Source organism: Natrix helvetica (assembly GCF_964273705.1).
Source record: "Natrix helvetica genome assembly, chromosome: 2".
NCBI lineage: Eukaryota > Metazoa > Chordata > Lepidosauria > Squamata > Natricidae > Natrix > Natrix helvetica.
In genome coordinates, this window is record NC_138552.1 from 210,906,605 (window position 1) to 210,927,766 (window position 21,162).

Genomic DNA, 21,162 nt, shown 5'->3' on the forward strand with positions numbered 1-21,162 from the left:
TGGTTAATTTTTCGGTCAACCAAACTATTAACATAAGAGGCTGATACTTTGGAGCTATGCAGCAATGCTGCCAAACATCAGATCCTGATGGCAATGGAATGTCATGATTTCCTGTTGCTGCAGGTAAAGTGAAGCCTCCTCCTGCTTCCCACTCCCTTTGAGGGATTCTTCCTCAGAGCAAGATCCTGGGAGCTCATTAGGGTGAGGCTATTCTCCTCTCAGAAGGAGATGTTTATCTGTCTGGGTATTTCTATTGATTGGGAAACTCAATCTATAGTACTACCATGACAATTTATGTTGCCACTGCTTGTTAAAAACACTGCTTCTCAGATCAGAAGTGGGGAACATAGAAAGATGTATCTGGGTTTCGACAACACAATGGCAGTAGTACCTTTTTCTGCTTTCTGTGTCTTCACTTCATACTCCTGCAGCCTCATCATCAGCTCTTCTTTCTCTCGCATCATTTGCTCTTTTTCCTTCTCAATTGTCTCTCTTTTCTTCTTCTCATTTTCCAACATCTCTCTTTAGATATAAAATTAAATTAGTTTTAGAACTGGAACAGGCTACAAAACATTTTACCACACTTTTCTGATTTTTTTTAATAGTACCAGGAGAAAACAACATGAAAGTATTTGAACACTTGTTTAAATGAAGAGTAGTACTCATTATGTAATGATTGCATTTCTAATCGCTCATGATTGGTGATCTAAACTTTTCTATTAAGGAACCACATAGGAAGTAAAGAGGATGTGAAGGTATAAGGCAACTCAACCTCTTACCAATCTATACTTACTCTGGATTTAATTTCTGGTAACCCTATAATTGCCATGGATGCTATGGTATGGTAAGACTATCAACATATCAACACATAAGGGGGCATGCATAAGCGCACCAGCGTCCCTCCGTCCTTGTCCTACTGTCCCCATTTATATGTACTCATTCGTAGTCATTTTATGGCTATGTTTTGCTTACTTATATTCATTTATTTGTGCTATTTTTCATGTGTCCATGTCTATGTCTATACTGATATTTGTTTCCTTGTACTTGTTGACAAATAAAAGAAATAAATAAATTTCTGCTGCAGAATGATCATGTTTAATGTAGGGGGCTCAATTGAGTTATACCATATTGTAATGCCTATGCTTCTGCTCACACCTTTCTAGCTCTTTCTGGTGCTTCTCTTCCCGGGCCTGGGCTTTCATTTGCTGGACCTCAATGGTATCAGGCTTCCTACGGCGCATATACAGCTCATGATTTCCCATGCACAGCTGCAGGATTCTCTTGTTGATTCTTAGGCGAGGAGCATAAAATATAAAGTCCTGGCAAGAAGAGATGAAAAGGTTAAAAAGACACCCATGCACACTCAAGACTTGCAGTGCCCTAATTTATACTTTTTGTGTTAAACTTCTCACTTGCTGCTTAATTCTTTGTAATGGAAAATTCAAGCAGTAACAAATTAACCTGCTTAATCATATAGGGCCAGGATGGCGAACCTATGGCACGCGTGACACAGGTGGCACGTGGAGCCATTTGTCAGGGCACGCGAGGTGTTGCCCAGTCAGTTGGCCAACACGCATGCGCGCGCTGGGCAGCTGAGTTCAGCCTTTTTTAAAGCCATTTTTCGCCCTCGGAAAATTAAATTCTATAATGTAACGATAGAAGATGTTACTGAATAAGAAAATATTCCTTTTTTTTTACAAGTTATCATTTTAAGACTGCAATTTTAAGACTCCCAATTTTGCGGAATATAAGAGAAATAAAGTGATGTCTATAATATTAATATTCAATAAGTACAGTAAAATGATTTAAACAACATTCTAACATATTGATGTGGGTATGATGAAGAGAAGGGAGCATTCCATATTCTGTTGAAACAATTTCAACCATTAACCAAATTTATTTGATAGAAACCAGTGCTTCCATTATAATTTAACGACTGAATGGGCATGCAATTTTATTCCAAGTTTTATGCAAATTAAGAAGTAGGGCTTTTAAAAATAGTAAATAAATAATTCTCTTTCATTAGGAACAACTCTAATTATCAGTTATACTCACTGGTGATTTTTTGTCAATTGGTTTTATAACAAACTTCTTGTCATTGAAAGATATGTTTCGAATTTCACTCCAAGGGAAGCCAATTTTAGGGGTTAACCTGGAAACAAAAAAGCAGATACAGATAAGGAAACAATCTACAAAACAGATCAAGAAATCTGGCTTAATTATAGGTAGTCCTCGGTTTACAACCACAATTACTGGAATTTTGGTCACTAAACAAATCATCAAGTGATGAGTCTTAATTTTACAATATTTTTACTATGGTTGTTAAGCAAATACCATAGTCATTAAGTGAAGCATGAAGTTATTAAGGAAATCTGGCTTGTCCAATTGACTTTGCTTGTCAGAAGCTGGCTGAAAAGGTTGAAATTGTGATCATATGACTGCAAGACACTGAATCATTGTAAATGAGAACAGATTGCCAAGTGCTTGAATTGCGATCACGTGACTCTGGGAGTTGTTGCAATGGTAGGAACTTTGAGGATAGATTTATATTTTCCAAGGCCATTGTGACTTTGAACTGTCATTAAATGAATGGCATTTGAGTCAAGGATTTTCTGTACTATGATACTGAAACTACCTCTCTGTCTCATTAGATAACAGAGCTGAGTGTAATAAAGATTTGGTTCTAGATTTTGTAATAAGTTGAACAGTTGGCATGTAACAAAAGTTACTTCAACCTTCACAAACATCAGAACGTGGCTTCTACATCAAGGATATCAAGCCAAAAAAGACAGATTACTGGGTTTAGTGTGGTCAAAGAGGCATCATGATACTATGTGGTTCGCAAAACACAATTTTGTAACTGGCTTAGTTGATGTACTTTGACATAGCAATACCAATAGCACTTAGACTTATATACCGCTTCACAGTGCTTTACAACCCTCTCTAAGTGGTTTACAGAGTCAATCTGGGTCCTCATTTTACACACCTCGGAAGGATGGAAGGCTGAATCAACCTTGAGCATGGTGAGATTTGAATTGTCAAATTGCAGGCAGTCGGTAGTGAGCAGAAGTAGCCTGCAGTACTGCGTTCTAACCACTGCGCCACTGCAGCTCTGACATGCTAATAAATAGCATTTTTGAGTACATGAGCTGCATGACTGCCCATCCCATTCTGTATAGCATTAAATTCCAGGGATTGGGGAAAAAAACAATTCAGTCTCTCTCTTTCTCTTATAGTTCTAACACCTGTATTCTTCTTTACATCGCGGTTTTTAAACCTTTAATCTTCACAGAGACATAAGGCTCTTCCACATAAAGGTTTCATCCACTTAAATCTCCTTTATAATATGTAGGTAAATTTAATCTTGTAGAGATCCATGTTATAGTTAGAGCAGGGCTTACGCTGTAACTTAAAATCTGAGCAAAGATAATCCTCCTCATACAAAGAAATACACAAGTATATAACTCACACAGAATATTATAACTGGAGCACTGTGTGTTAATGCTTTTCAACATATACAGACTACTGTTTTAAAGCTATTGATGGGGTAATTAAGTGTTGGAATGCAAAAGCAGTTTTCATAATGAAAAATGGAAGTGCTGTTATTTATATGCTAAATTCAGTGTGCCTTACCATATTCCAACCTCCAGCAATTTCTATGCATTCAAGTATGTAGTAAAAAAAATAAAGGAAGGGGGGGGAAGCAACAACTTAACTTACATATTATGAAGATTCAATTATGAATCACTAGAGGTGCCAATGTTTAATTTCTGTGCACATCCCCCCTCCTCAGATTTTCCTTCAGAAGCAAATGTTTCCTCCTGTAGGTTTTATATAGCTTGTAAAACCAGTTTGAATGACTGTGGCTACACAAAGAGACTGTCATTCAAGAATCCAGAAGTAGTTTCACTCATGCAATCCTTAGAGTGACACTCCTTATTTTCTAGGTGTGATAGGGTTGCTAGGAAAAAAAAAACCCTTCTTCTGTGATCTTGGTATAATTTTGATTTAAAACATCAAGAAAGACCTAGCATGTAGCCTTTTTTCAATGTTTGCAGACAGTTTCTCCTGTTTGAATGTTTGTACGGTTTAAAATGTGCCTTTGAAACAATGCCAAGTTACTATTTATAAATAATCTACTATGCTTCAAAAGTAAGCTCAAGTTAATTTAAAACTTGTATATCCTTGTTGTATTGAACAAGTATTATGTGAAAAGGAACCATTCCTTTTTATATTTAATTGTTATCATTCGGTTACTTCTGTCTGATTTCCAGATTATCACTATACTATTTCCTCAAATCTCTTCCTTAACAAGGAACCCTAGAGCTACTGGCTTAAAATAACAAAGATTGTCAGTTTGGTATTCCAAGGATTTAACTTGACTTCACCTGCACTATCTCCAGATAAAAGCCAACCTGTTGGCTAAGAATCATTTCTCACTAATGGCTCCTAGCTTGGAATAAGCATAATGAAAGTTCTCCATTGGGGAGAAAGCTGAGTGAGAATCCTGGATGATTCAGCAAGGCTTCTTACATGGTGACGATACTGTGAATGCATTCTGCTCAGACTTGGTTACTCTAATGAAGCACAGCTCTTGAAACAGAGATTCCCTAGCCTTAACTAAAGATGACAGGAATTGAATCTGAGGGTCTCTACAGGCAAAATGTGCACTCTTCCCTGACTATGTAACACATACAATACAGAACGGGTTATTAAGACTATAAGACTATAATATATGTGTCTGTTTGATACTTTGTAATCTTCAATTCAATGACACAATGCATCATAGGGCAACAATTACAAAGCATCTCAAATAGGCTAATTTACAGAATACATCCAACAACTGGAACCCATGATTCCCAAGGGATTAAAATTTGGCAGAATTGTGGCCGAATTCAGCAGCATACCTTTTGAGTACAGTTCCCAGAAACTCTTAAGTTATTTGGCACAAGGAAAAATGGGAGGACTTTATCTTCACTCCCTTATCGCCCATTGGACCCTGTTCCCAATTGGTTGGCGGTAAGGACTAACAGATTGCTTAGGAACTGAGGGTGAAATCTGAAATCTCTTAATGGTGGTGACCAGTAAGGGAGGAATGAGTGACTCAGATGCCTGCTGGCAGGGGTGTGTTGATGGTCACCGGTTGTCCCTCTTTCTCCTTGGAGAGAGGGGTCCCTTGGGGACATGCCGAAATAGGGTGTGGGGGTGGAGTTTTCATTGTGGTCTGCCACTCCCTTTGTTCCTCCTCTCCCCAACAAAATGGGAGGAAGTTCTGTAGGTCAGCTGAAGTGGTGGAGGAAGTAGTTTCACCAGAGATTTCCTGAAATTCGTGAGTGAAGGCAAACATCACAAGTGTATAGTATACATGGAAAGCAGAATGTGCCAATGGATCATGGATTGTCTACATTATCCTTTGGCTCATATCCAAACCTTAGATCCTGTAGATGACTGTTCTTGCTTCTGTCCAAAACTTTGACAACTGAAAATGGACTTGGCTTCTGATTTTTTTTTAGAATGATCATTAAGGTATGATACATAATAATAAAGGTAAGCCATGTGATGATTATTCCCTGAAGCCCCTGTCTGTCCTTCCGAAACCACATGTCTGTACATGAATTTAAGAAGAAAACAGCACCGCTAACGCGATAAAGCAAAGCAAGTGACATTGAAGTCACATGCACTCCAGCACAATATTATTTGGCATATAATCTGAAAGGCAAGGTGACTTTAGCAGATATGATTGCGATAAAATTACACATCAGAGATGAGGTAATTCTTTGGCACAACAGCAGCTTTTTAGTCTTACAAAGGATTACAAATATCTCCACTTACTTGTCTTCCTTTTCATAAATGTTGAGCCCAAGTGCATCTACTCCCAACCAAAGGTCTGTTCCTTTCTTATTTTTTATTTCAAAATAGTTGATTCCATACATTTCGAGATCCTGAGCAATCTTCAAATATTCCAGCATGGCATTTTCTCTGGTTAATACGAAATGGGAAATGTTAAGACTTGTTTTCAAGACTGATGCAGAGCTTTGAGGTGCTGGGAAAATACAATATCCAGACTGGTAGATGCAACAGGAAAGATCTAAAAGAACCAACTCACTTCCCTATTACTAACCCTTTCCTCCATTTATCAATTTTTATGTTTTTTTCCATTGTGTGTTCAATATTATTTCACTAACTCTATTGGATCATCTTGGATTTGCCTATATAGTATATACATGCTGGATATTTTTATTTATATCAATAGTAATTTAATATAATGAGTGCAGAACAAAAGGTACTTCAAAGAAAGTGGTGCTTTAAAAGTCTTCTCTAGTGCTTAGATTTCATATGTGGGTTTGGAAGAAGAGAATTAAACATTGTACATTTTGAAAATAATTAAGACCAATTTTTAACAGTCAATAAAAAAAATTCAATGATATAACTCACTTAAGCATTCCACCATGTTCAGCATGCCACACTTGAATTCTTTCTTCCCATTGTTCTCTAGATAGTTTATGTTGATCCATTACTCTAAAAATAGAAAGGTATACCATGAAATGTAAGGTTTAATTTGTTTTATTTACAAAAATGCCATGTGCTAGCGAACTTGGGTATATGGAAAAGATGACACAAAACGTTTAAAGTAAAAAAAGTCACTTTTTTGAGATTTTTTTTAAAAAAATGAACCTTGATCAAATTCCAATACTAGTCTTTTAATGATTAAACTCTAGCTTTACTATAAAGTTATTCTTTAAGGATGTGCAAATGTCTGCAAAAATTCCTGGGCCAATGATTTTTGTACTCGAGTTCCATGGAACAAACTGATGCCTTAAGGCAGTGTTAAGTAGCAGCAATTTATTAGTTTGCTAACTGAAACCAGAAGTGAATTGAGAAATAATAGACCTATTCAACTGACACTCTATGTTGATAATATTTCCCCATTTGTTTGTTGCAATTTTCATTAGGCTTAGATCACATTTTATTTCAAGACCTCAAAGTGGTACACGTAGTTCCTTTAATTTTCCTTATAACAATCATCCTTTGAAGTAGTTTGAGAAGAGCGATTGATTCAAAACCTTAAGTATTAGCCTCACTACTGTGTTTCCCCGAAAATATGACCTGTCCTGAAACTAACGCCTTGCCACATTTTTCGCATGGGCAAAAATATAAGCCCCCCCCGCATATAAGCCCCCTGGACAACCCCCCTCCGGCCAGGCAGAGCACCATTCACTGACCTAGGGGGTATTCCTAAGGCGCCAAGCCACCTGGCGCTCTGCCCGCCCCTCAGCTCCCACGACTTGGCACATTCGAGATACCCCCTTAGGTCAGTGCATGGAGCTCTGCCCGGCTGGAGAAGGCGGTTGTGTGAGCGCCTGTTCCGCCCCCACCATGCTCCGAGCATAACTTCTTTTCCGGCTTCCAAACTCCAAAACTCAGCTGCCGAGTCTTCCAACAGCGGCCGCTCTAGGAGTGCACTCTATGGTTGTGGGCTGGCTGCTGGAAGACTCTCTGTCTGGAAGACTCTCTGTCCGGCAGCCGGCCCACAACCATAGAGCGCACTCCTAGAGCAGCCGCTGCTGGAAGACTCTGCTGCCAAGTGGAGTTTGGAAGCTGGAGAACTTACGCTCGGAGCGCAGCAGGGGCGGAACAAACGCTCGCACAACCCCCCTCTCCAGCCGGGCAGAGCTCCATGCACTGACCTAGGGATATCCAAATGTGCCAAACCGTGGGAGCTGGGGACCAGGCAGAGCGCCACGTGTCTTGGCGCCTTAGGAATACACCCTAGGTCTGTGAATGGCGCTCTGCCCGGCTGGAGAGGGGGTTTGCCGGGCAGTTGCTCGTAAGCGTGGTCACCTCATGGCTGCTTCATCCCTGAAGCTGTGCCTGGCTCTTCGGGAGCCAGTTCGCAAGGGAGCAGCTTCCCAGCAACCCCAAAACAATAAGCCTTCCCCCTATAATAAGCCCAAGGCCTTGTTTCGTGGGGCAAAAGAAAATAAGTCCCTGTTTTATTTTCAGGGAAACACGGTACCATGTTTAGTTGCTAACTATTATGTGCAGTACTAGAACCCCATAAGCAATGAGCATCCCTAATATTCTAAAACATTTTTAAAAATCTTAAATTGTGCTAAGTTTCATGAAAATTACAACACACTTTAGTTCTTTTCTATTAGTGGTATTTTATCAACATTTTGAAAAGCGAACCTCAGACTTTTCATTTTATTGTGTCACTCTCTTCTTAATACATTGGCTATCAGTCGTAACAGCTGCAAAATCTGTTCTAAGTGTCTTTTACACATCCCACATTCTTATCTGGAAGAATAAGAATTGGGGAGAGCTGGGCCTCAGGGTTTCAACAGAAGTGCTTACCGCTGGGGGACCAGACGTTCAGAACTGAGATACCCAGCCTTGTGCAGTTCTTTATTATAATCTCCAAATTTGGATTGCACAGCATAAGATCCAAGAAGGACAGCAGTTTCAGGTGGGCAGTAGATCTCGTCGCTAAGAATTCCTTCTTTCACTTGCAAGAAGAACAGTTTCTGCGTGATATCCTGGATCAACTCTACAGACACATCCTCAGGAAAAAACTTGGCCCGGAATTTGAACTGGAGAGGAGTCTCTTTCCTGATTTCTTGAGCAGAGACCTAAAGAGAGATAAGTTAAGAGGAGCAACAATAAGTATCAGTAAATTATGAAATACTAACTTGTTAAACACAGAGATATTTATTCATTCAATTTTGGTGCCGATTGACTCAATAATACAAGTTTTTATTATCAAGTTATTACATATTTTGAACTCGTATGATTGTCTCCCGCTCCAAAGAATCAACTTATGTTAAATCTTTAAAAACAACAGCCTCTACTTACATATAAAAAGCTATTCTGCCTCCAAAAAAACCATTTCAATTGCCTTTCTGATTCTTATGACTTGATCAATAATGTTGCTCAGTAACTATTAGGAAGGTCATGAGAGGTCCTTGGTGCTCTCTGAGCTCGGTTGTTTTGTTGCAGACATTTCATTACCCAAACCAGGTAACATTATCAGTGCTCCTGATTATGTTACCTTGTTTGGGTAATGAAACATCTGCAAGGGAACAACTACCGTGTTTCCCCAAAAATAAGACAGGGTCCTATTTTCTTTTGACCCCCGAAATAAGCGCTTGGCCTTATTTTTGGGAAGGCCTTATTATTTTTGAGGTGCAGGAGGCAGCAAGCGTGGTCACCTTATGGCTGCTGCTGTGTTGCAATATTTTCGGGGAGGGCTTATTTTCGGGGAGAGCTTATTTTCGTACATGTGCTCAAAGGCCCGATTGGGCTTATTATCTGGAGAGGTCTTATTTTCAGGGAAACAGGATAGGCTCAGGGAGCACCAAGGACCCCTCCGTTCAACCCTTAGTTACAAATATTCTCCATTATTGGTAATACGGGTCATATTATATAACCTGGCGACATGTATGCGTGGAGGGAAGGGTTGTTTGAGCAAGGAAATCTCTACATTTCTGAGGTTGTTTTTTCCCTGTAGCAAACATCAGGATTTGATAAGTCTAGGAATAGGACCAACTATCTTTCAGGATGTTTGCACTATCAGGAGATGTTTAACTTTCAGTGAGCATGAACATACATTCGCTCTCTCTCTCCCTCCCTCTCTCTCTCTCTCTCTCTCTCCCTCCCTCTCTCTCCCTCTGCCTCTCCTTCTCTCTTTCCCCCTCTCTCTCATTCTCTCTCACACAATACGCAAACAAACTTTTTGCACTAAAGAAATGGAAATTGCTTTAGTACTTAACAGAAGTGAAATGTCTTTTCAAAAAACAAAAAGGCTGCTGTTTACACATCTAGCTTTGTGGTAAGGAAAGCTGGAGATATTTCCTAATATTTGTTCCCTCCATGTGTCAACCAGAGTATGCTTGTTCTTTGTTTATTTGCTTAATAAGGGCCCACTAGGGAAAAGTTATCCATCATTATAACACAACTGGATTACAATAATGGAAAATAAAATGGTGTTAAGTATTTTAAACATTGTCTCGCTTAGATTATGTGTTCTTGACTGCTTGCAAGTTCTTTATCTCGGTATCACAACATAACCTGAGTTTACGGATTTATATAGTCCCTTTAAATTGCTTTTTCTGCATCAGCATTCCTACTATGCACAAAATAAATTGTGTTAAGCCTATAGGATTAGCCATTTTAAACAGCATTTACTAAATTAACATTAATAATTGACACAGTTGTTTCAATTGTCAGTTCAACTGAACTGACTGCAAAAGCTATCAATATATACTTTTATAAAATTAGGGGGAGGGAGATGGAAACTTCTACTTTGCACGAATTGAGCACAATCTGGAAAGACTTGTGATAGACTAACATAAACTTTGTATGTTTTTTTCAATACCATCATACTGTTTAATCTGTTCAAGTATTAAGTAGTGCAGGTCCAGATTATATCTTCACTTTTTTCCTAACAGATATTAATACTATTTATGCCTCCTATGAATGTTTGCAAATAGGTCAATGGAAAAATAATTTTCTGAGACTGATTTGATTTAAAGATTTAGATTGAACTGATTATCAATTAAATAGTGCAAACCTATCTTTGGACCTTTTAACAATCAAAATTAGCTTAATTCATTACCTTTTTCTCAAGCTTCAGCCAGGTTGGGAAACCTTTATTATCCGTATATTGAAGACCAAAGTACCATACTTCACGCAAACCTATAGTCTTCACCACCTGAAAGGAATTAGGGAATGTTGAAGCAGTGGGTTTAAAGCTGTAACACTTCCTGAGACAATTCATACAGGTAATATTAAACCATTAAAGTTTTGCCATGTCAAGCAAATGACAAAAAGTGTTGCATCCACGCTTAACTTTCTAATCTCAGCTGAGAAAAAAAGAACTGGTTTCAAAGACTGAAGGAAAGGTTCATGCTGATAGATTAAAATATAAAACAGTTATTTAGAATACTATTCAAAATGTTAAACTAAAATGCAATTTCTGCTTGAAATAAGTTCATTTATAATAGTACTGTTATAACAGTAACCCCATTAGGCTCAGAGTCTTGCCCAAGGAAAATTCAGATTGCACCCATACTGTATTTTTGAATAATAACACCACCTTAATAAAGCATGACAGTGCTGTTTGAATACTGCATCTTTTATAAATCAATGAAGACTAATGCAACGTAATTAAATATGCATGTTGGAAGATTATTTTTTATGTCAAAGGTTATATCTCTACATTATGGTTGCTTCCCGTTTGTAGCAATTTGTTATTTTCTGTATAAACAGTGCAATGGACTTGAATGTAGCAACAGAGGTTCAGGAAAAGACATGTTTGAATTAAGGAAGTATTAAGGGAACAGCAACGGAGGGCAACTACATGTTGCTGCCCATTCATCACCTCTTAAACTCAAACATGAATCTTCCTGACCCTGTGTAGCTGTGTGGCCTAAAAAATGTAGAGTTTCTGATATTCCATAGTTTCAAATTTTTGGAGGAATTAACCGGGGCTCCTAACTAGCAATCCAAGTCTATAAGAAATGGCTGGGGAATTCTGGGAGTTTAAGTCCACTCATCTTAAACTCGCCAAGGTTGAGAAACACTGAACTAGAGGAACATAGTGAAATTGCTATTAACAATTTATAAGGGTAGTCCTTGATTTACAACCATTCAAAGTTAGGATGACACTAAAAAAAGTGACTTATGACCCGCCTTGTCAACAGAAGTAGGAAAATACAGTTCTGTAAGTGGAGAATTTGTGATTGGGTATATGTGGGTGACACTGTCTGTTCCCACCTTCCAGAAATGGTGCTCACTCATACTGGTAATAAACCTGGCAAGCAATAGGGATAAGCCACTGTAGAGAGATGAGAAATACAGAGCTCTCGACCAGAGTGCCTCAGTGTGGATCATAAGCATAATTTAGAGAAAAGGGAAGAAGAGTGGAGCAGCTGGAAGCCAGAGGAATGGCATTTTCCTATAAGCAGCCAAAATAGAAAGGAATTTTTTGTGCAATAGAAGAATGATTCATATTTGTAGAATTTGTAGAAGAACAATGGTAGAAGGGAGATGAGCAAGAAAGATTTTGTATACTGATATGAAAGCCTTCGAAGAATCTTACTACCTTGAGAAATCAATGGCCGAAGCAGAAAATCAGGTTCAAAATAATACATTTTTTAAATTTATTATTACATTTATATAGCGTCTATCTTGCTGTTGAAGTTTTACTTTAACATTATCAATTTGTTTTCTGTATCAAATGAATATTTTGACAATTGCTGACCATTGTCAATTGCATTGACAAATGTTCTGATTGTTTACAGTTCGTGACAATTGCTTTAACTTATTTATTTTTTCTGACCTGTTCACTAATTTGAACAAATTGTAGGCTATTGATAGATATCTTGACTAACTATTCTGTAAGCTGCCTTGAGTCACCATGGCAAATAGGCAACAATATGAATTTAATCAATCAATCAATAAACAAACAAACTAACTAACTTGCCTCCAGCCAAACAATAATCCAGTAGCTGTAGTTTCCCTCTGGTTACTGCATTTAATTTAAGATAAAGTATCTTCCAACTTTTAATTAGCAGTAATCATAATAAAACAACTATCTATCATGATCCCTCCACAGGATAACATGATAAAGTGCAGGGTTTGGTTTCATTTCATGTAGAAAACAGAAAATGATATAAGCAAGGTAAAAATGAAAAAGTTTCTGGGCATATTTCCTCATGGCATTAAGACATAAGACATATAGAAGCTTGAATTCCCAAATAAAGATTATAAAAATTAATGAAAAAAAGAAAAAAAATGTTTTAGAACTGCTTCCTTAAAAGACACATTTCAGGGATAGGTATGTTCAAGTTCTTTGTCTTCTCTGATTATTTACTTGGGCTGGAAAATATATGCACCAGAATTAAAACATTGAGAAAAAGTAGGTAGCTCAGGATAATAAAAATAGTAATTAAACATCCCCACCCCCCAAAAATCCTGCTGAATTTCAAATAGGGGAAATAAAGCAAGTTTTATAGTTATTACACTAGCAAGGAAAACCTGTTGTAAAAAAATCTGTAGTAGGTGTTAGTCAGGAAAAGCAGGAAAAAAAGAAAACAAAATGCTGTGCCTGCAATACATGTCCATGTTTACAAACACCCCCCCCATGTTTTCCCGAAAATAAGACAGGGTCTTTTTCTCTTTTGACCCCCGAAATAGGCACTTGGCCTTATTTTCAGGGAGGTCTTATTATTTTTGAGGTGCAGGAGGTAGTGGGTGTGGTCACCTCATAGCTGCTGCTGTGTTGCAATATTTTGGGGGAGGGCATATTTTTTTAGGGGAGGGCTTATTTTAGTGCATGTGCTCAAAAGCAAGATTGGGCTTATTATCCAGGGAGGTCTTATTTGGGGGGAAACAGGGTATGTGAATGTTAGTTTTTATTATATTTAGTGTATTATATATATATCTAATTTAACTTTGCTAATATTTGTGAGTGTACACTTGTGTGCTTAAAAATTTATACAGTATGCCAGTATATTCTGAGAAAAGCAATCGATTGGCCAAATTGGCTTTCCTGAAACTGAAAAGTGGAAGGGCACAGCAGCAAAATTGTTCAATAGAGAACATGATAGTAGCCTAGACTGAACATCTTGCAAATTGCTGTTAAAGATTTGAAAGTTAATTAAGGCTAACATCACCAATAATCAGTCCTGAGTATTCAATGTCATTGTTATGTCATTCTAATTAGAATTCTAAGAAAGTGCATTAGGATTTGTTTTTCAGAATTTTAATTCACTATTTTCAAACAGACTTACTCAACATCCAATAATGCCATCCCACCCCAATGGTGGGAAAAGAAAACCTAATAGATCATTTTATAGCAGGATAATATAGGCAACCAGTGGACTGCATATGGTTCCTAGATCCCTCTATTTCAATCAAAAATATAAATAAATAGTGAATAAAAGAAAAAATAAGGTACAACTTGAGGTTTGGAAAAATCACAGGAAAATATACAGCTAAGGTAAAGATACTAATGAAAAAGAGATGAAAAAGAAGCAAAAAACCCAACAACTATCTTTTTTTTAAATAAAACAACATTTTGCTTAAGATCCTGTGAAGAATAATGAAGTTTTATGTGGAATAAACAGACAAGTTTCCAAAAAGGCAGACAGATACATGATCAGATGGTTAATGTAAGATAGGTAATAAGGAGAACAAAACTTATTAAGAGATTTAAATTTGTTCTGTTCAATACAACAAGTCCTTTGATCTGCAAATGGTGACAGAATATTAGTTATATTCAGGCTAATAGTGTGTCATAACACATCTGTGTTATGTATTCAGAGGAACCTTTACAATGAATAAGAAATTGCTACAAGATATGAGCCTGGGAAAATGAAATGCTTCAGAATAGGAAGGGGGATAAGTTATGGATGCACATTGTCTTTTTATCTATAAGAAATATATTAAAAGACATGGGAGAACTTTTGTTAGCTGATAGTAATCTCATTATGAAAACACAATAATGAAAAGTCAAAAACCTAGCTTAACGTTAAATAGAATGGCAAGGGAAATGTCAACTACCACATTTATTGAACCTGCAGCTGATGGCAGTATAAGTGGTAGTTTATTCTCACTTGCAATTTCTTTTTCTTTTTTAAAATTCCATGCATGCTTATACTAACCTGGTCAAACAGCTGCTTCCCTGTAGTGTTAGGCTGGATGGCAAACTCCAGTTCTGCATCCATTGTGGTAACTCGAACATTGACCTAGAAGGAAAGATTAAAACAATGCATAAGGAAATAAATAGGCTCAATAATTTCCCAGTTCATAGCTAGTTACAGGAAAGTATGTTAATTTGAGAATACGAACTATAATGTTTATTTCATACAGCCATTTATCTCTCGCACATGACTCTGGCTAAAATCAATGCATTACCAAAATATTAAAACTGATCATTCTAGGTTCAAAATGTATGAAATGACCTCTTTTTCGAATGTTGAATTCTATTTAATACTGAATATGGTAAGACAACTAATCCAAACATTCAAAGACTGATGCCAGGTTTCTTACCTATTCGGATGCCAACAGTAACTTAACTTTTACTGAACATATCATTATGTAATCAAGGAAGAATGTGCGCCATGAAGATAATTAACAATCCCATTCTGCAAAATAAATGACTGGCAATTTGCACTGGTCACTTTTTGTTCTATTATTAGTTATCAGTACTGTTGGCTCTTTATAACAAAGCACATTAAATTCCATGGATTCCACTGCATGTTAAGATTTACTTATTACTTTAGAATTTTCAATGTTTCTCTCAATCATTACCATGACCTCCCCCCCCGATATTAGAATAACCACCTATCTCCGCTCCTTCCGTAAGAAGCTTAAGACCCACCTGTTCAACTTAGCTGGCCTGGCCTAACTGTAGTTTTGTGTCCCTCTAGCCTGCATTAAAAAATTTTAGGGGTAGGTTTTTAGGTTGTTTTAATTTTTAATCATACTGTACAGCCTAGTATTTAATTTGATTTTACGGGTACCTAAGAATATTTAATTTTGTATACTGTTTTTATTGTGTGGTCTGTACACCGCCCCGAGTCCCTTCGGGGAGAGGGGGCGGTCTATAAATTTAATAAAGAAATAAAGAAATAAATAAACTATACCCTTTAGGTACTTAAATGTATGGTTCTAGTAAAAGATCAATAGATTTATACCAAGGCAGCCACATCTTTATCTTTTGATCTGATATATAGATAATGTGAAATTGTTATTTTGGACACATCCATTTTTTTTCCTATTCTCAATGAAAAACGTATTTTAAAATGCTTTGTTCAATGTTCTTGATTTTCAGAAGATTGAGGTCTGCTCTTTTATAAATTCAAATATTCCAGGGTATGCATAATTAATATATGTGGCCTTCTCAAATACCCCAAAATATTACTGGACTACAACTCCCAGTTGGCTAGATGATTAATGCTCACCAACACATCTTAAAGGCATTAGGTTGATGAAGACATATCAAAGGTCACAAAAAGAAAATGTTCATGGCTATCAATATGGTAGAGAACATAGCATTAGAAATATAAAACAATGTTGTTGGCAGTGTACAATTACATTATACTTATCAATGAAATACATTCACACTAGTACATAGTTCCCCAATCTTTCCAGTTCTGCAGTTCCTCACAAGTGGCTGGTAAGCGTGCATGCAGCTCCATTTGCTCATGGGAAGTGGGGATGCGCATTTGCTCGCCCACCATTTGTGCGGCCTGGTTGCAAACAGCTCATGGCCCACTAATGGGCAAACAGCCCAGAGGTTAGAGATCCCTGCCCTAGTACAAGTTTGAGAATATTGTACAGGAGTCCTTGATTTACGACCATATTGATCCTGGAATTTTGGCTGTATGTTGTTGTAGTCCTAGGTTTAGTCACCGTGTGAGCGGATCCAATTTTAAAATTGTTTCTACAAAGTGAGACACCACATTGTTAAGTGAACCACATGGTCATAAGTCTGAATTCAGCTTACCAATGGAAAACAGCAAAAAAGTCACAAATGGGAGCTGGTTGTCAAACATCTGAAGTGAGATCATATGACTGTGACTGCTGGGGTGGTACAGCAATGATAACTTCAAGAATGGATGGTAACTAACTTTTTTTCAAATTCATTGTAACGTTTAACATTTGTTAAGTGATTGGTAAGTCAAAGACGACCTGTAATACTTTACTATTATTGCCTTCTTCCTGGATGCTCTGGGTGCAACTCATAGATTTGCATACATGTATGCAGGCAGCTATTAACAAAATAGCACCTTCCAGTTCTGATTTCCTGGAAGCTGACCAAAGCCAGATAAAAATTGAGGAAAGCAAATATTATTATATTAATGTATATTCATATTCATATAATGAACATGATCTAATACTGGACAATGAAAACTAGACAATCACTTGTCTGAAATGGTATGGAGTCTCCTGCTTGAGCAGGGGCATTGAATTAGACTAGAAGACCTCCAAGATCCCTTCTAACTGGTTATTCTGTTCTGAAAATACATGCATGTTACATTCATTAACACAAAACAGTTCCTTTCTCTTATTAGCTTCTATTTATAGTACAAACTAAGTAATTGCTCCATTCGTAATCCACTATTTCTGCCATAATTTTTTTTCTTTGGCTGAAATTATTTTCTTGGAAAAGAAACAAAATATTTGCTACTTAAAACACAAAAGAATTACAATTTTTTTTCTGTGTTTTTTGCTTTATTTCTTTTTCCCTATTCTTTTTTATGATTCAAAATGTGTACTGGTTTTATTCTATTGAAAACTTATTTAATAAAAATTAGAAAAGAAAAAGAAAAGAAGCTATTTGCTGTTTGAAACACGAGGGGTGAACAAATCAAAAACTTTAGTACTAGAACCATGCAAAGCAGTAAACTAAGGCCATTTGCAATGGCCACTTCTTATGCAATTTTCAGTTTAGCCTATAGCTTAATTATTCCCTCCTGGTCTATATAACCCTATCAATTTTGGGGGGATAAGCCAAGTAGCTTAGATGCGGTTACCTACAAAAATCTTTCCTTTTATATGCAACTAAAAAGAATCACTTCCCACTCAAGGTTTGATAACACATATCTGCTTTTATTACACTAAACTTTACACAATTTTAGAGATCTAATAGTTGCACATAAGACTTTCAGGGATTGCACAGGATTCTGGAGTAATAGATTGTTCTCTACTATCAAATTTTACTGCAGATAATATAATGGCTGTAAAGCCATTTGATCTCAACAGTGCTTTAAATTTCAAGAATATGGAGAACTATAGGAAAAAAGGATAAAATGGCTTAGATGGCAAACCTACGGCACGTGTGACATAGGTGGCATGCAGAGCCCTCTCTGTGGGCATGTAAGCTGTCGCTCTACCACACATGCAGGCGCACCTCCCGCCAGCCAGCTGATTTTTGGGTCTCTGCAGTGCATACACGAGGCACATGTGGGAGACACGTGAGCATACATGGGCGACTGAGGGGTTGTGTGTGCATGTACGGGGGTGGGGGGGAGCATGGGTGTGTGTGCGGTGCATCCCCCAGTGGCCCATTTTTGGTCCCAGGAGGCTGCAGGGAGGCCAAAAGGGAGCTCTGGGGGGGGGGTGTCACACGTGCATGTGCAGGGATTATGGGTGCAGGGGGGTGTCACGTGCACATTGCATTATGGGTGCACTTTTGCACGCGATAACAAAAAGGTTAGCCATCACTGGCCTAGAGACTATATAGACTCTAATAGATCATCTGAACATTGGAGTTAAGTAGCTACATAAACATTCTGTGCAAATTTTAAATTTGACAAGAATGTTCTCTTTATTTTCATAGAGACCTTTATGTATTTTACGCACCATTACTGTACTTCTTGTGATCTACTCACAATCTCATGATTTTATATGTTTAATCATATTAAGTAATACAAAATTTTAAAAGGAATTATTAAAAAAATAACCTTGCTGCTTGAGTCTATTTTAATAATCTAAATCTTTTAGCTGCAGAAATGTTATTTGTGTGCTGTGTTCTGTTGTCAGCAGACAACAAGTGATACGAGCGTAAAGTCACAAACTACAGTTTGAACTTTGATCTTTATAGCTTAAAAACCCTGATCTTATTTAGCCCTGGGAAACCAAAGCTGTTTAAACCTTTTACATTTCTTATACATTGCAACTTAAACGATCATAACTAAAATCTAGAAGAGAAAATGCTGCATACTGTCTAGTTTCAAGGTATATTACTTTAATCTTTTGAAAAAACAAACAGTCTGAAATGTTAACATGATAAACAAAAACAAAAAAACTGTTAATTATAAGAATTGGACCGAAATATCTGTAAGGCGAGGCAACAGATTGTGGAAGATTGGCTTAAGGATGTATTTAAAATATTACACAATAATGTCCATAATGCAATTAAAAATGTATTTTTATTTCTCTGTCTTTAAATTTCCTATTGGGTCAGCGTCTAAAAGAAGCAGTTCTTTTTTTTCTGAAAGCTGCTCTCAAGCTTTCTACTTCCTCTCAGCAAAGTCTTTATATGCCTCAATTCATTCCTGCATTTATTATTCCACTTGCTTATAGTAAGTGGCAGCGGTAGCATTTGTGCCATTTTGAAAAGGATAGGACAGAGGCGTTCTTAAAGAGTCTCCCAATTTTTTTTAATTGTTGTTGACACTGCCCTGTTTCAGATAATGAGCGACATCCAACATCACATCCTTATGCAGGAATAAATTATCTTCATTAGTTAATCCTCCAATTCTTTGGGACAAAGTTTGGGTGTATGCTGCACAGTTTTGGAAAGAGGATGGAAGTCTCTTTCGGTTATTGGGCCTTGGTTCACAAAGTAGGGCTAAACCTGGGCGAAGCAGGTTGCGGGACTCACCACAGAATATAAGCAATTAAAGCAATTGTGGCTGAATTATGCTGCATATATTTACACTGATTGGATTATCACTGCCCAATTAGGGTGACAAATGATTCATGTTTGAGACCCTGAAAAGGACAAAGAGAAAAGCAGCAGTTGTAGCAAATGTCTACCCAAGCAGATTGCATTGTTTTAACAGCTGTATGCAAATCGGCACTTAAGTTTGTTTAATAATGATGATGGTACAAAACAGTTGCTCAGCCTCAATAGTTCTAAGTTCCAAAAGCTTACACACTTGTCTTTGCAGCAAGAAAGGAAGCAATCTCTGTATCTGCTAAATACTGGAAATGGACCAAAGCAGTTCATTTTTGGGGTGACACTCAAAGAAAAACAACAAACTGTCTTTTCATGAGTGCTCATGTTTCCAGAAACATAATTTGTGTTATTATACAAGTTAAAGATCATGTTTAAAATATCACACTTTATCCCAAAGGTCCCCCTCCCTTCTCTGCTCTGAATTCAAAGAATAAAGCCTTCTTCCTGAAACCAGCAAAAAGATGGCTGGGTCACAGTGAAGTCCAGTTTATTTTTGAACTGACATGCTGCAAATAGTATTAATCTTGACATATTGCACTACACAAACCATAGCAATTTAGCTTACAAACACACTATGCGTATATTGTGTATGTGTGTGTATATACAGAATGTCATAATATGTGTGTGTATGCATATAGACAAACACACACACACACATACACACACACAGAGCAAGCACAAAATGGTATATAAGCCACCATGTCCACATGTTAAATCCAAAGTATACCATCTGGTTTATTAGCCCAGGAGAAGCCTAAATACAGGTAGAAGATTAAATATTGATTAAAAAGATAACTATAACAAGAAAGTAGGAGATATGGAGGGACAGAGTTGCATGTTGAGAAGATAGGGTTAAGTATACTAATGAAAATTTTGTTTTAAATTGGATTTGCTAGAAACGGAATATTTGAGACAATAATGTAGCATGATTTTCAAACACAATTTACATACAACCCAGAACACCTATATTTCTTTGTGCTAACACCACCAACTGTTCAGTTTTTCCTAAACTTTCCACTGGATATATTTTCCTAAGATTTTCTTAATGTGCTGACATATCTTAAAATATAAAATGTAATGGAACACAAATTGTTAAATATGCACGGAAGGCGAGCGGAGTCGTGAGGAGAATCCAACAGACTTTATTGAACACAACAGTTTATACAGAATACAGGAGAGAATCAATGCAGGGTTCGTCTGACAGCTATTTATACGAAGCTGTCAGACGAACCAGCCAATCCCCAAGCCAGAGTTTCCCCGCTCTCAGCCAGGTCGCGTCTTAGCCAATCAGACGCGACCTGGCTGTTGCTAGCGCAGATGCCGGCAGTCGGAGGGAACTCCCTGACGTCATCTGCCTGGACACAATACTCCTTCCCCCCCAGTGACTGCGCATGTGCAGGTGACGCACAAACGTAGTCACGTAAATAGTCTGGACGGCGTCGGACCCGCCCAGAACGCCTCAGTTCGACAGGAGGCGCCGGAGAGGGAGGTGGTGTCCGTCGAAGCTCCTCCCGCAAGGGAGTGGAGCTCCGGGCGCCATCTTGGAGGCCCACCCCAGACGGAGGACGACAAGGCCCAGGTAGGCAGGGCCAAGGGGGCGCGGCCGAAGGCGGGCTTGAGCAGGGCAGTTCTTGGTAGGCCTGGCCTGACTCGGGGAAGGCCATTTGGAAACCGGGAGGCTGACGCCT

The 21,162-nt window shown here is 37.7% G+C and overlaps 1 protein-coding gene across 2 annotated transcripts in view; it reads right to left on the minus strand.

Annotated features, from left to right (window-relative positions):
- Nucleotides 1-21,162, minus strand: part of EZR (ezrin) — a 44,218-nt gene that overhangs the window by 8,846 nt on the left and 14,210 nt on the right. For both annotated transcript variants that reach the window (XM_081945782.1, XM_081945781.1), the window contains exons 3-10: nt 14,667-14,750; nt 10,616-10,711; nt 8,356-8,630; nt 6,436-6,519; nt 5,833-5,979; nt 2,056-2,152; nt 1,156-1,319; nt 392-522 (exon numbers count right to left, since the gene is read on the minus strand). In XM_081945782.1, coding sequence (XP_081801908.1) covers nt 392-522; nt 1,156-1,319; nt 2,056-2,152; nt 5,833-5,979; nt 6,436-6,519; nt 8,356-8,630; nt 10,616-10,711; nt 14,667-14,750 — 1,078 coding nt within the window. The remainder of the gene's footprint in view (nt 1-391; nt 523-1,155; nt 1,320-2,055; nt 2,153-5,832; nt 5,980-6,435; nt 6,520-8,355; nt 8,631-10,615; nt 10,712-14,666; nt 14,751-21,162) is intronic.